At 33.3% G+C, this 14,021-nt stretch overlaps 1 protein-coding gene across 1 annotated transcript; it reads left to right on the top strand.

Annotated features, from left to right (window-relative positions):
* The first annotated feature begins 6,890 nt into the window (after window positions 1-6,890).
* LOC146898648 (embryonic abundant protein VF30.1-like) lies at window positions 6,891-12,291 on the top strand. Its single transcript, XM_085733681.1, has 3 exons — window positions 6,891-7,036; window positions 8,846-8,951; window positions 10,761-12,291. The coding sequence occupies exons 1-3, from the start codon at window positions 6,998-7,000 to the stop codon at window positions 11,960-11,962; spliced, it is 1,347 nt and encodes a 448-aa protein (XP_085589807.1). The 5' UTR covers window positions 6,891-6,997; the 3' UTR covers window positions 11,963-12,291.
* Window positions 12,292-14,021: the final 1,730 nt, after the last annotated feature.

Consider the following 14,021-nt stretch of genomic DNA (forward strand, 5'->3'; position numbering starts at 1 on the left):
AATATTTTCTTAAATAAACCTTGATCCTAAATCAAGTGACGTCTTTTTATTTTCTTTTCTTAATCAAATATCAATCAATCTAATTTATTTTGAGTCCATTTTCTTTAATATTAAAAAAACACAAACAAATACGTTTTTGCCACTTTGGCTTTTCCATTTTAAAACCTTTTTCAAACTAATAAAAAACACACAACCAATCAAACGTCAGTTTTTTAACCACGAACTACGTGATTTTGATCCCTCACGGGTACGTAGGCAAGGGACTTGTCCTTCCAAATCAATAAAATGTAGATAATTAGGTCTTCCTTTTTTTTAATCATTTCAAATTCTTTTTTTCAAAAACAAGCAAGTTATAGCACATAAATTAAATAAAAACAAAGAGGTTCCCGTAGAGTACTACGGACATAAAGGGTGCTAACACCTTCCCTTTATGTAACTAACCCCCGAACCCTAAATCTTTTCAAATATGGGGTAGTTTGAACTTTTTTCCCCTTTTCTTAAAAAAATAAAATGTTCAGTCGTGAAATAATTAGTGAGTCAATAAACTAATCAAATAGCCTTGATCTCCGAAAAATGACGCGACAATATGTTACAAGTAAGCACTGCAGGGCAAACCTGGCTTCCGGTAGGATTCCAGTTAAAAGGCAAATCCTGAGTGTTCATGTTTATGATAAGATATCTTTATGAATGGGTTATGTTAAGCAGGTAAAATGCAAGTCCGAGACAATACGTCTATGTGTAACCAGGTAAGTTCTAAATCATGATGTAGCAAGTTAACTCTAAATTCTGAGTAGAATTAAGATCAAGAAGGCTATGTTCAGTTAAATGTGGGATAAAAAAAAAATAAGATGAGGACGTGATATGACAAACCCTTTGAATATGTATGAATAGAAGAAGTATGGCTCATACCATAGATGGTAAGTTTTTGTCAGGATGATTGGTAGTTGATCTCTAAATTTCGAGGACGAAATTTTTTAAGGGGGGTAGAATGTAATATCCCGCCTGTCAGCATTGGTATATTACCCGTGATCGTGCCAGTGGAACTAAAATCATGGAAAGTAAGTTAATGGGAATATTTATGACATGTCAGCTTTTTTACGGGGAAAAGTATCAGACACGAATTAAACACGCTTAAGGCAAAGGTAAAATGGTAATTTCATGTGGAAAGGATATTTAATTGGTTTTAACCCAAAAATATCTCATTTCCAATTCTCTTTCTCTCTCTAAGTTGGCAAAAGCTTTTCTCTCTTCCTTCTCTCTTCTCCTCCACGCCTCCTTCCTTCATTCTCACTACCAAATCTTTCCAAAACTTATGGAAAGCTTTAAGTTTATGTTTCCTCTTGATCTCTTTATTTAAGGGAAGTGTGTTTTTGGTTTATTTCTCTACTTCTCATCTCAATAAAGGTTTCAAGGAGTTAGGGTTTTGGATTGAGCAAGAAGTTGGAGTTGGTTTTATGGTACTCTCAAGATCAAGGAACAAGTAGAAGCTTGATTGAGCTTGTTTTTCCAACTCTATCTTTACAAGGGAAAAATCATGGAATTAGGGTTTTGGTGGAAGAAGCCTTGGATTGGATTAGAGATGAGCTAGCAAAGGTCATGATGCTATGAATTGCAAGAAAAGACAACAAGAATGTATGGTTTGAGCAAAGGAAGCAAGTGATCACAAACTAGGGTTTTGCCATGTTTGAGCTTGGAGCTTGTTGATGCTTCAAGAACTTGTTTAGGTGAGTTCCATAGATAGATTTCCCACCCTTAGGGATTATGTTTATGCCATGATAGATTAATATGAATAACATGAATTTATCTAGGTTTTCAAGTATATGTTAGTTGCCCATTTGTATGCCATGCTTGCTTGACTTGTGAATACTTGTTGAGTTCATGTTTTACAGGTTTCTAATGATCCTAAGGGTCATATAACACTTAGAGACACTTGGTTTGAGGTTTTTGGGTCAAAAATACCATTTTTAAGTGTTCTGGACTGTCTTAACTCGCCACAGCAAGCTATTACTCGCCACGGCGAGCTAGAACTCCGAACAGGGGGTCCTGCTCGCCCCCAACTCGCCACGGCGAGCTACTGCTCGCCTCCCCAGTGGAATCACTCGCCTAGGCGAGTAAGACAGTGAGAAATCTCACTGTTTTGCTTGTTTCAAGCAGGCATGGGGATTCGCGATGCGGTTTTCTCCGTGGTGTCTTTTTACGAATGTAAACCCCTCAAACCAAGGTCCCAAATGATGATCAATGAAAGCAAGATTCTTATGTTAAAGAGGCAAGTATTATGTAAGTTAGTAAGGCATGGCATACGAGAGAATCATGTCATGAATCGGGTAGCAAATTGTTCATAAGCAAGGGGAAAACTAGAGCCTCGACATAGTTGTCGAGAACTAGCTAGTTAGCATGAATTCTTAGAATGACAAGACGCGAAGTATAAGCTCTTCGCATATTTTTAAAAGTGTTTAGCAAGCATGTTAAGTCGTGGTTTGATTAGTTAATCACTCCACCATGATTAGGAATGAACAAGTTTAAGTTTACCGCTAATCGGATCGACTCAAGGGTCCGAGGTAATAAGCAAGCAAGTATGAATATGTTTAAGTATACGTACGACAAGACTATGATTATTATTAAGTAGGTGGCATGTCTCTTGCTATCCACATCAGGGGGATACAAGAGGTTCTCGATCTAAGGGAAACGATTCAAGCCGTAAGGGACCCGCATGTCACTGAAATTAACAAGACGTAGGTGCTCGTATCTCTTGTTATCCACGCCAGGGGGATACGGGAGGTTCTCGACCTAAGGGGAACGGTTCAAGCCGCAAGGGACCCGCACGACACCGAGGGAGTCCGATGTACGTACATCGGTCATGTATGGGATTGTACTCGGGGTTACTCCACCCGGGACTTTCCGTAAAATGAACCAAGATAATGATTGTTTGTTCAACGCTAACCTAATGAATGAACTTAGATACGTTTATGCATGATATGAATACAATTACGTTTCTTATGATTATGATTATGTTATGACATGTAAGAATGAGTCCATGCACGTTTATGTTTAAGAACTAGAGCACTAGGTGCTATAAGACAAGTACAAGGCATGGAATAGAACAAGTAAAGAACATGATACCGATGACGATCTTAGGTTTCCCCTTATCGTCCGGTTTAGAATCGTGCCATGATTATGTTATGTTTAGGCCTCGATACGTAAGCGTATTCTTGGCAATGCGGTCCTAGGTTCCCTTGGCCGCCATGACACGTATAGGAAGTGAAGCCTATAACAAGTGAGATAAGCCTATGACGGGTCTAGCATGCACTACCGTCTAGGAATCATGACCACACACGTATAATCAACCGTCAGGTTGTATTGTAGACACGTGGTGACCGTAGGTTTCCCCCTGAGGTTACCTATAGCCTAGGATTTAGGGGAACTCACTGAGACATTATGTCTCATCCCAATCCTTATTTGTTTCAGATATCAGATTGGACGTCAAGGTAGCAGCTGGATGGATTTTTCAGCAAGAGCTCGTTTGTACTAAAGCATGAAGAACATGGATCTCAAGGATGTATTATTTTCAAATTAGACAAGTTATGATGTATTGATACTGTACGAACGCGTTTTGTTGTATATAAATTCATTCAAAAAATTTATGTTGTATATTTTAATGTATCCAGTACTAAATTCAACGCACATGCTAGACTTTCTAGATACGTCTGGTATGGGTGTTACATATAGCAAAGTCACGCAAAAAAATTAGGTTATATCTAGGGTTAATACTGCGTCACGGGTTAACTTTTAGAAATAAGAGATGACATTTTGCATAAATTAAATCTAGGGTTAATATAATAAAGTCATGCGAAAAAAATTATGTTAAATCTAGGGTTAATAATGCGTCACGGGTTAACATTTAGAAATAAAAGATGACATTTTGCATAAATTAAATCTAGGGTTAATATAGTAAAGTCACGCGAAAAATTAGGTTAGATATAGGGTTAATACTGCGTCACGGGTTAACTTATAGAAATAAGAGATGACATTTTGCATAAATTAAATCCAGGGTTGATATAGTAAAATCACACGAAATAATTAGGTTAAATTTAGGGTTAATACTGCGTCACGGGTTAACTTTTAGAAATAAGAGATGACATTTTGCATAAATTAAATCTAAGGTTAATATAGTAAAGTCACATGAAAAAATTAGGTTAAATCTAGGGTTAATGCGATGTGTTTATGTTGCTTTACATAACAATAGGAGATTTCCATAACAATTAACATTTTGTTTAAATTAAATAGTGTTAATATAGTAAAATTAATCAAAGAAATTAGGGTAAATCTAGGGCAAAATATTGCTTACGGGTTAACTTTAATTAATAAGTGAAGTAATAAATGATGCTTTGCATAACAATAGGAGATTTCCATAACAATTAACATTTTGTTTAAATTAAATAGGGTTAATATAGTAAAATTAAGCAGAGAAATTAGGGTAAATCTAGGGCAAAATATTGCTTACGGGTTATCTGGCAAACAAAATAGTAGCAATCTGTTAATAGGAGTGATTTGTTTTTTTTTTAATGTTTATCTTGCAAACAAAGTAGCAGCAGCAATTTGAACCTATTTTTGTGCTGGAAACAAAATAGGAGGAAACTGTTATAGGATGGACTCTGTTTAGTAAAAACAAAGTAGCAACGATGAGTTGAAAATAGGAGCAACGATTATAGGATGAAACAAAGTAGAAACGATTTTTAAGCTTATCTCTCCGTTTTAAAATAAGATTTTGATTAAATTAATTAAATTAAATAGGTTTAATTAAACAGGGGTAATACAGTAAAAGTAAGCATAGAATTTAGGTTAAAATTAGACCAACAGTTAGCGTCTGGGTTAACTTTAATAAATAAGAGACCGTTTGAAAATAAGATTTTGATTAAATTAATTAAATTAAATAGGTTTAATTAAACATGGTTAATACAGTAAAAGTAAGCATAGAATTTTGGTTAAAATTAGGGCAACAGTTAGTGTCCGGGTTAACTTTAATAAATAAGAGATAAGAGATCTCTCCCTTTGAAAATAAGATTTTGATTAAATTAATTAAATTAAATAGGTTTAATTAAAGAGGGGTAATACAGTAAAAGTAAACATAGAATTTAGGTTAAAATTAGGGCAACAGTTAGCGTCCGGGTTAACTTTAGATTAAAATTAGGGCAACAGTTAGCGTCCGTGTTAACTTTAATAAATAAGAGATAAGAGATCTCTCGGTTTGAAAATAAGATTTTGATTAAATTAATTAAATTAAATAGGTTTAATTAAACAGGGGTAATACAGTAAAAGTAAGCATAGAATTTAGGTTAAAATTAGGGCAACAGTTAGCGTTTGGGTTAACTTTAATAAATACTCCCTCCGTCCCTAAATGTAAACCTCTTTTGCTTTTTTCACATTTCTTAAGAAAAGTTGTTGGTGTAATTAATTTGTTTATTTTATGTGTTATTATTACCAAATCGTCATTTGTTTGTATGTGTATTAAATTTGACTTTCCTTTTTTCAAGATAAGTTAGTAGTATTTATTAAGGGTATGTTTAGGAAAAAAAATAATAAATGCATCTAGTAATTTAAAAAGGGGTTTACATTTAGGGACTAAAATAAAGTTAAATGGGTGCTTAGATATAAGGATGGAGGGAGTAAGAGATAAGAGATCTCTCCGTTTGAAAATAAGATTTTGATTGAATTAATTAAATTAAGTAGGTTTAATTAAACAGGGGTAATAGAGTAAAAGTAAGCATAGAATTTAGGTTAAAATTAGGGCAACAGTTAGCGTTCGGGTTAACTTTAATAAATAGGAGATAAGAGGGGTAATACAGTAAAAGTAAGCAGAGAATTTAGGTTAAAATTAGGGCAACAGTTAGCGTCCGGGTTAACTTTAATAAATAAGAGATAAGAGATCTCTCCGTTTGAAAATAAGATTTTAATTAAATTAATTAAATTAAATAGGTTTAATTAAACATGGGTAATACAGTAAAAATAAGCATAGAATTTAGGTTAGAAGTACAGCAACAGTTAGCGTCCGGGTTAACTTTAGGTTAAAATTAGGGCAACAGTTAGCGTCCGGGTTAACTTTAATAAATAAGAGATAAGTAATATTTTTACTTATTAACAAAGAATGACCCTTTTTTTATGAGAAATGATTTTTTTTTTGTCTAGAAGTCTTAGTTCAACTGGCAATTGCCGAAATTGCAAGATTGGACGTCGTGACCCAGGTTCGAACCCGGGCCCTCACAGTTGTTTGTGAGTTTAATTTCAGGGAATTACCACTTCATTTAAAGAAAAAAAAAATTAAACCTTTTTTTTCACCCAATGATTTAAGATTTTTTTTTATTAAACATCACAATATTAAGTGTATCTGCATTTTTTTTAATGTGATACACTCATAATTAATTGTTGATAACACTAGTTTCTCAACAAGTGTTCTTTGACATTTGTTTAGGACTGCTTTTTTGGTTATTAATTGTCAAATTTTTTATTTATTGATTGATGATTTAGTCCACTTATGTAAGCTCAATTGATATGGACAATACATAATATATGCAAGGTTTGTGGTTTGAACTCGGCCACAAAAAAAAAACACTCATTCGCATGTGTATATCTTAAAATTTACTATAATACATAATAACAAATAAGATCCGTGTGTCGTACGTACACCTCTTACACCAAAAGTCATAGCATTCAAAGTGTAAAACTTGGAATGAATTGCAAGCATTCAAACTTTTCTGCACAACAGGCTATGCCTAGCCATGCCTCTCCACCGTAAGCTATACCATAGCTTTCCAATATGTAGATAAAATGCTTCCTTGCATTGAATAGATACATAGAAGACTTTGTGCTTTGGCTGGACATCCCACTATCCAGTGGGTCTACAATATGCACTACGTGGAGGGTCATCAAATTCACTATATATATAGCCCCATATTGTAACAATTCTTCATATCCACATAGTAAGCTCTGAGCTTCTTCAACAATGGAGTTCACACGTCTCTCTGTTTTTGCTCTATTTTGTGTAAGCTATATGATTGATTTTTTCAACTTATTCAATCATATTTTTGTGATTTTCTAATATTCATGCATTAATTCTTTTTTATATTTTTATAATAAGAGAGATAAAATTTCATCCATTTTTCTTCTGTCTTCGCACATTTATAAGGCATGATGCATATTTTTTCATGAGCAATAATATTCTTTATGAAAGTCTTCATAATTTATATATCAAAGGATGGACACAAAATTGATAATAATTAAAAAATATGTTTGAAGTTTATAAAGTGCTAAATATTACTTTTTCAATAATATTTTGATCATTTTTTATAGGAATTTTACAGCAATATTTTGATCTTTCTTAATTAAATAGTTTAATTAAGCACTTTAATAAAAAGAATACTTAATTAAGTGTTTAAGCATAAACGGCTATCGTATAATTGTTTTTATGTAATAAAATTTATAATCAAATCATTTTGTTTGTATATAAACAACTTTTTTTTTAGCTAAAGAAAAATGATATTAAATAAAACTAAAAAGATACAAAGATTGGGGGACATTAGACTTGACTCATATAAAACTCAAATGAAAATACATAGTGTAAATCAAACCTAGTAGATCAATCATACTCTATCCTTCCAAATAATCATTCATCACGAGTGTAGTCTAACAAACCCGCGTACGGACGCGAAACCAAACTACAAAAAAGATGAAGAGTGAACATTTGCAAATAACATGTAGGGTATAAAACTGGTGAATGGACCGACGGCCCACACGGAATCAAAATCCATGCACCAACGACTCCCTAACCAAAATAGCAAGTATAAAAGCTCTTTCGAGCACAACAGTATCGAAGTAAAGCATGTCTGATACGCCTTGATACCTACGGATCTCAACAGATCCAAAGCATCAGAGAATCAAAAGTTTAAGGGGAATTAGTCACTTTAGTCCCTGAATCGGAAGGGATTCGTCACTTTAGTCCCTGAATGCAGATAAATTGCAAAATAGTCCCTGAATGTAGACTTTGTTAGTCAATTTAGTCCCTGAATGCAAACTTCGTTAGTCAATTTAGTCCCTGAATGTAGACTCCGTTAGTCACTTTAGTCCCTGAAATTGACCATGCAGGGACTGTTTTGCAATTTCTCTTCATTCAGGGACTAAAGTGACGAATCCTCTCCCATTCAGGGACTAAAGTGACTAATTCCCCAAAGTTTAAACTGCCAAAATAACTGAATTCAATATGACACTTAAAAACTCAGATCGAAGGATGAGTTCAATACGTTAATAACCAACCAACCGTTTTGGGTTAACAAACCATTACCTTTTCCGGTTTGCAAAACTATCCACCATATAGGTACAAATCTGCAGCCGCATCCAATATTTGAACAACCATAAAAACACAAGAACATAGCAGGAGACCCACGATATGATCTACATGGTGAGAGGGGAGATTTGGATTGGGGAGAAGGTGGACAATACGATGGGCTTTGAGTCGGTTTGTAGAGAGAGGGGAGATATTATTTTTTTAGAGAAAGAAGATACGGTCACTTAGATTGATTAATTAATTAAGTCAAATGTTTGTATATAAACAACAGTGAAAGAGTTTGGAAATAATTTGAAACAATTTATAGACATATTATAAGTTGTTTTTATAAACTCTCCCAAAGAAAATTCATTAGTCACTTATGTCAAATACATCAAAAATCAAAATAGTTCCGTTTGTAACATAATAATTAAAAAATCTTTATGTTCTTTTTTTAGGGAAAACAACTCTTATGTTTTGTTGATTTAATCATTGTTCTAATAACATTGACCCCCTAATACTATTTCACAGTTGACTCTGGTAGGAATCAATGCATCGCAATCTGGGAAAGATTATTGGAAAGCAATTTGGCCAAACACTCCTATGCCTCAGCCTATCTTAGATTTATTGCAGACTGGTTAGTAAATACTTATTTATTACTCTCTCCTTCTCGTAAGTGTTATTTTTTTTTTCGACAGAATTCTCGTAAGTGTTATTTAAATGTTATCTTTTTAAATTATGCATTAATTTGTTTTTTAGTTTTTTAACCAGTGCCCTGAAGCCATAAGTTAACCTGACTTTTAAAATTATGTGGGTTCTTAAAATGTTACGAGGGTACAAATTCCCCTAAATTATGTGGAATAAAGTTTGTTTATTAAAATATCTTTACTTACCGTAGTTCGTACGTAGAGTAATTATGAGTCTATGAGAGTTAACATGGAAAAAATAGTGACATATTAATAGAAAATAATAATTAATACTTTGTAATAAGATAAGATTATGTTTACCTCAAATTGTACTTAGGTCCATTTCTACATTTTTTTAGAGGAACATGATTGTAACATTTCATTAGATATCAAAATCAGTAATACATGACGGTACATCAATAAAGACAATCAATAAAGACATGTGGCTACTCATGGTAAAGTATGAGCATGGACGTTTTTATGGGTCTAAGGCGTAGTATAAGAAAAGAGTCCCTTAAATAATAACATCGTAAAAAGTAAGGACGATTCTAAATAGAAATTGTTATATCATTGTATTTTCAATTGCATAGGTTTCTTAATAGCATTATAGCACCTGAGAACAATAATTGAAATACATAACATGAGAACATATCAACAAACTAAAAGCACCCAAGAACAACAATAACAACACCTGAGAACAATAGATGACCGAAATCAACAAAACAAACAATTTGAAGTCACAAAAAAAAAACCGTACAATACGCATAAAAAAAACATTTTGCCTTTTCAGTTATATATGTTTTTGGCTTTTCAATTGATAAGAAAAATGTCACAAAGTTTTTTTTTTTTTTTGTTTTTTAAGGGAAAGGGCCAGAGTGGCCATCATGGGCCAATATAAGATTTGAAATTGAGCCAATTTGTACGATTTAATATACACACCACAACTTTCTTCAAAAAAAAAAAATATACACCACAACTATAAAATAAACTTTTCTATATATAGCCCCCTTATAATAAAAATGGGCCCCCTACGGTCGTCGCACTCCCGACCTAGGAACAGGTCCGGCCCTAATTATGAGCAACTTCATTCACCTAAATTTGAATAACCTAGACATGAGAGTTTTAAAAAAATTAAAATAAATTACAATAATGTAAACAAGCCCCTCATAATGGCCCTAAACTTCGTAATATCAATGCTAGATCTCTTAAAATATTTAGCAGTTTTCTTTGAATCAACCTCAAAATCCACGGTCGCTAATTGTAGTTCATATATTCACATAGTAGTATATGATAAAGTTCCAATGCCTCCCCTAGATGCACTCAACACAGCGAGGAGATCCAAAATGTTTTTTCTAGCACATAAGTACTGGTGTTGTCACGGATACACATATCAATACCCACTCTATTTCGTGAGGCTGAGAACTCATCTACACTTATACCTCTCAGCTTGCGAACACTGCCATCTTTTTGATTTATTTTTAATTTAATTCACAAGCAAAAAAAATTTAATATAATGATATCAAGTGTAGTGTCCGTTCACATAATTAACGAAATTCCCTAAAACATAATAATATTCTACAGTAATTTTGTCAAAATTACTAATAACTGAGGTATTTAAATGCTCTGGGATTCATAATGCTAATACTAATTGGGAAAGGATGGTTCTTTAACATGTGATCATTTTCATATATTTTGCAGTTGCATATCCACTGTGTATTTTTATCAATAGAGTTAGAAACTTTTAGTATTTCATATTGCAGAGAGCAGAACCAATCTACCCATTAGAGGTGAAGAAAATAAGCAGTATTGGACTGTCTTTTTCGATCATGACTTATATCCTGGAAATAAAATTAGCTTGGGCATCCGCAAGAATTATGATGCAAAACCAAAACATTTAGGAGCTCCCACATGGAGTAAAGAAGAAAGTCAACTTTATGAAGCTCGCACTAGGGGTGAAAAAAGAAGTGAAGGTATAAGCCAACCATTTGGAGCATGGAAGTCGAGTGAAAAAACAAATGAGGAAATAAGCCAACCATTTGGGGCATGGAAGTCGAGTGAAAAAACGAATGAGGAAATAAGCCAACCATTTGGGGCATGGAAGTCGAGTGAAAAAACAAATGAGGAAATAAGCCAACCATTTGGAGCATGGAAGTCGAATGAAAAAACAAATGAGGAAATAAGTCAACCATTTGGAGCATGGAAGTCGAGTGAAAAAACAAATGAGGAAATAAGTCAACCATTTGGAGCGTGGAAGTCGAATGAAAAAACAAATGAGGAAATAAGCCAACCATTTGGAGCATGGAAGTCGAATGTAAAACCAAAATTAAGCCAACCATTTGGAGCTTGGAAGTCAAGTGAAAAAACAAGAACTCTCACGCAGGGTGAAAAACCAAGTGAAGAAATAAGTAAACCTTACAAAGCTTCCACAGAGGGTGAAAAAATAAGTCTACCTTTTGAAGCTCGCACGTGGGGTGTAAAAGAGAGAAAAAGTTATGTCGACTATTGTGGACACCCATCAGCTATAGGAGAAGATAAGTATTGTGCACTATCCCTAAAATCAATGATGAGTTTTGCCATATCAAAGCTTGGAACGAATATTAAGGTAATTACAAGCTCCTTTGCCCAAAACCAAGATCAATATAGGGTGGACGAAGTGAAGAAAATTGGAGACAATGCAGTGTTGTGTCATAGAATGAATTTCAAAAATATTATATTTTCTTGTCACCAAGTTAATGCAACAACAGTTTACATGGTGCCATTGGTGGCTTCTGATGGAACTAAAGCTAAGGCAATAACTATTTGTCACCATGATACAAGAGGTATGAATCCTGATCATCTCTATAAGGTTCTCAAAGTCAAGCCAGGAACCGTCCCTATTTGCCATTTTATTGGCAACAAGGCCATTGCTTGGGTACCTAATAATGTTGTGGATGAGTCTGTTGACCATCCTTGTGTCATCTAGATTTTATCTAGTTGTATATGCACATTATTTCTCCTTCATATTATTACATCACGTTCAAAACCATACATAAAAGATAAGGGTTTTCACCTTCATGGAGCTTTAATGTATGGGCTCATCATAAAGTGTGATAAAGGGGAAAATATAACGTGCAAATATCAAACCTTATATATATATATATATATAAAGTATAATTCATGTATTTGAAATAAATATAGTTCTAAACTATAATTAGAACTATTGGTGTGTCTTTGTGTACTTTGGTATCCCATGTCCAATGTAATGTACGTTTGACTAGATAATGAATAAAAATGTTTGTGTATTTGATGTAATATTTGTTTTTTCTTGTATGGATTCATCATCATGCTAGCATGGGAAACTTCTATCTTTGTTTGGGTTGTAACTACAAATGGATGATGAGAAACTCACCATATCACTTTGGTTAAAACTTAAAAGGAAAATCAATCCTTCCATTTCATAAGAATGACATTTTTTAATATATGTGAAATGGTCGAAACGACTTATAATTTAAAACAGAGTGATTAATGTATTATTTCCTCGAGCCTCATTAGGCGCCATATATTCTGGTAGCCTCTGGATGCTTCACGTCTTCTCTCACTAACTTTGCTTTACTCAAGGCTGACCCAACAAGTTTAGAGGCTTAAAACATTTTTTATTTTGAGATCTTATACAATAAAAAAAAATTAAATAAATTTTCTGAAAATAAATAAAAACATTCCAAATTTGTTGAAGTCAAAAGTTGAACCTTGAACAAAGAAAATATGAGACCTTCAATTGTACCAACTCAACTTGGGTAATATTCTTTCAAAAATTTCATATTATATATTTATACGTAAATTAAAATATTTTGAGGCCTTTTTCCAACCTAAAATTTTGAAGCCTAAAGCCTTTGGTTGGGCCAGCCTTGCCTTTACTTATAGTTTTGGTAGAACCTTGAAGGACACCATTAATATGTTAGAATAAGAAAAAATAGTCACCCTATCTTGGAAATCCCAAAATGACGAAACACATTTGTGTAAAAGTGAATGTGAGAGTGGATGTAAAAAGGCCTGCTACATTTCTCAACAACACCATTATGTTGAGGGGTTTCAACACATCTTGTTTGGTGGATGATTCCCTTTGATGAAAGAAAACACCCATGGCAAATCCAGTTCCATTTTCAGACCAAGGACACTTCAAGGTAGTATGATGGTTGAAAGTATTTTATGTAAGCAAGAAAATGAATGGTACTCTTTTTAGCCTCATCATTACATTTAACAAAGATAAGCCATGGAAACTGACATAAGTCATCAACAAGAGTAAGAAAGTATTTGTATCCTAAAATTGAAACTGTGGAATAAGGAGCTCAAAAATCAGCATGCAAACCATATAAAATCAACAGAAGTCCTATCTTCATTTGAGTTGATGAGTTAACCGTTTGGGACTGTTATACCTTGTTGATTTTCCGTGGTAGAAACTCAACACACTAGTTCAATGGTTAGCAAGACAAAACAAAGATTAAATTAAACTGTACAAAGTTTCTAGGTTGTGCAAAATTACTTGGTGATTATTCTGTCTGGTTAGCAGCTTTGTCACAAAAATTTCAATGTCTGTACAAGTAAAAGAAACTATAAATTAATTTAGAAAGATAGAAATCATTGCTATGCTAAAGTATAGCGATTAACGACACAAGTTCTTGACAACGACGTTACTTGAAAGACTATAATGGTGTCAAAGTATTTATATTATCGTGTCCATAGAGACTTGTATATTTTTGTCATTCAAGTATTTTATGATTCTAATTTAGGGTTTGATAGTGGGTGTTGTTGCTTAAACACAAACACAATAAAATATGTTATAATTCATATATAAACAAACATGATGGTATATGTGTCACCCTTTATCTTGCAACGTTGTTACTTTCATCTTCTTAATGGGGAGTTAGTAGTTTAGGTAGTTTTGGAACATGTGAACTACTATTGTATTGTTATTTTGAGATTCATCTACAATCTGATCATAATTATATGAAAGTTTCAATTACTATATCATGCTTCAGTTTAAA

Source organism: Medicago sativa, chromosome 8 (genome assembly GCF_051527215.1).
Source record: "Medicago sativa cultivar Bolivia chromosome 8, Bolivia_mono, whole genome shotgun sequence".
NCBI lineage: Eukaryota > Viridiplantae > Streptophyta > Magnoliopsida > Fabales > Fabaceae > Medicago > Medicago sativa.

Coding starts and splice junctions, on each gene's coding strand:
- LOC146898648 (XM_085733681.1), top strand. CDS start 6,998: ATGGAGTTCACACGTCTCTCTGTTTTTGCTCTATTTTGT. Junction 7,037..8,845: donor CTGTTTTTGCTCTATTTTGT/GTAAGCTATATG, acceptor ACTATTTCACAG/TTGACTCTGGTAGGAATCAA. Junction 8,952..10,760: donor CTTAGATTTATTGCAGACTG/GTTAGTAAATAC, acceptor TTCATATTGCAG/AGAGCAGAACCAATCTACCC.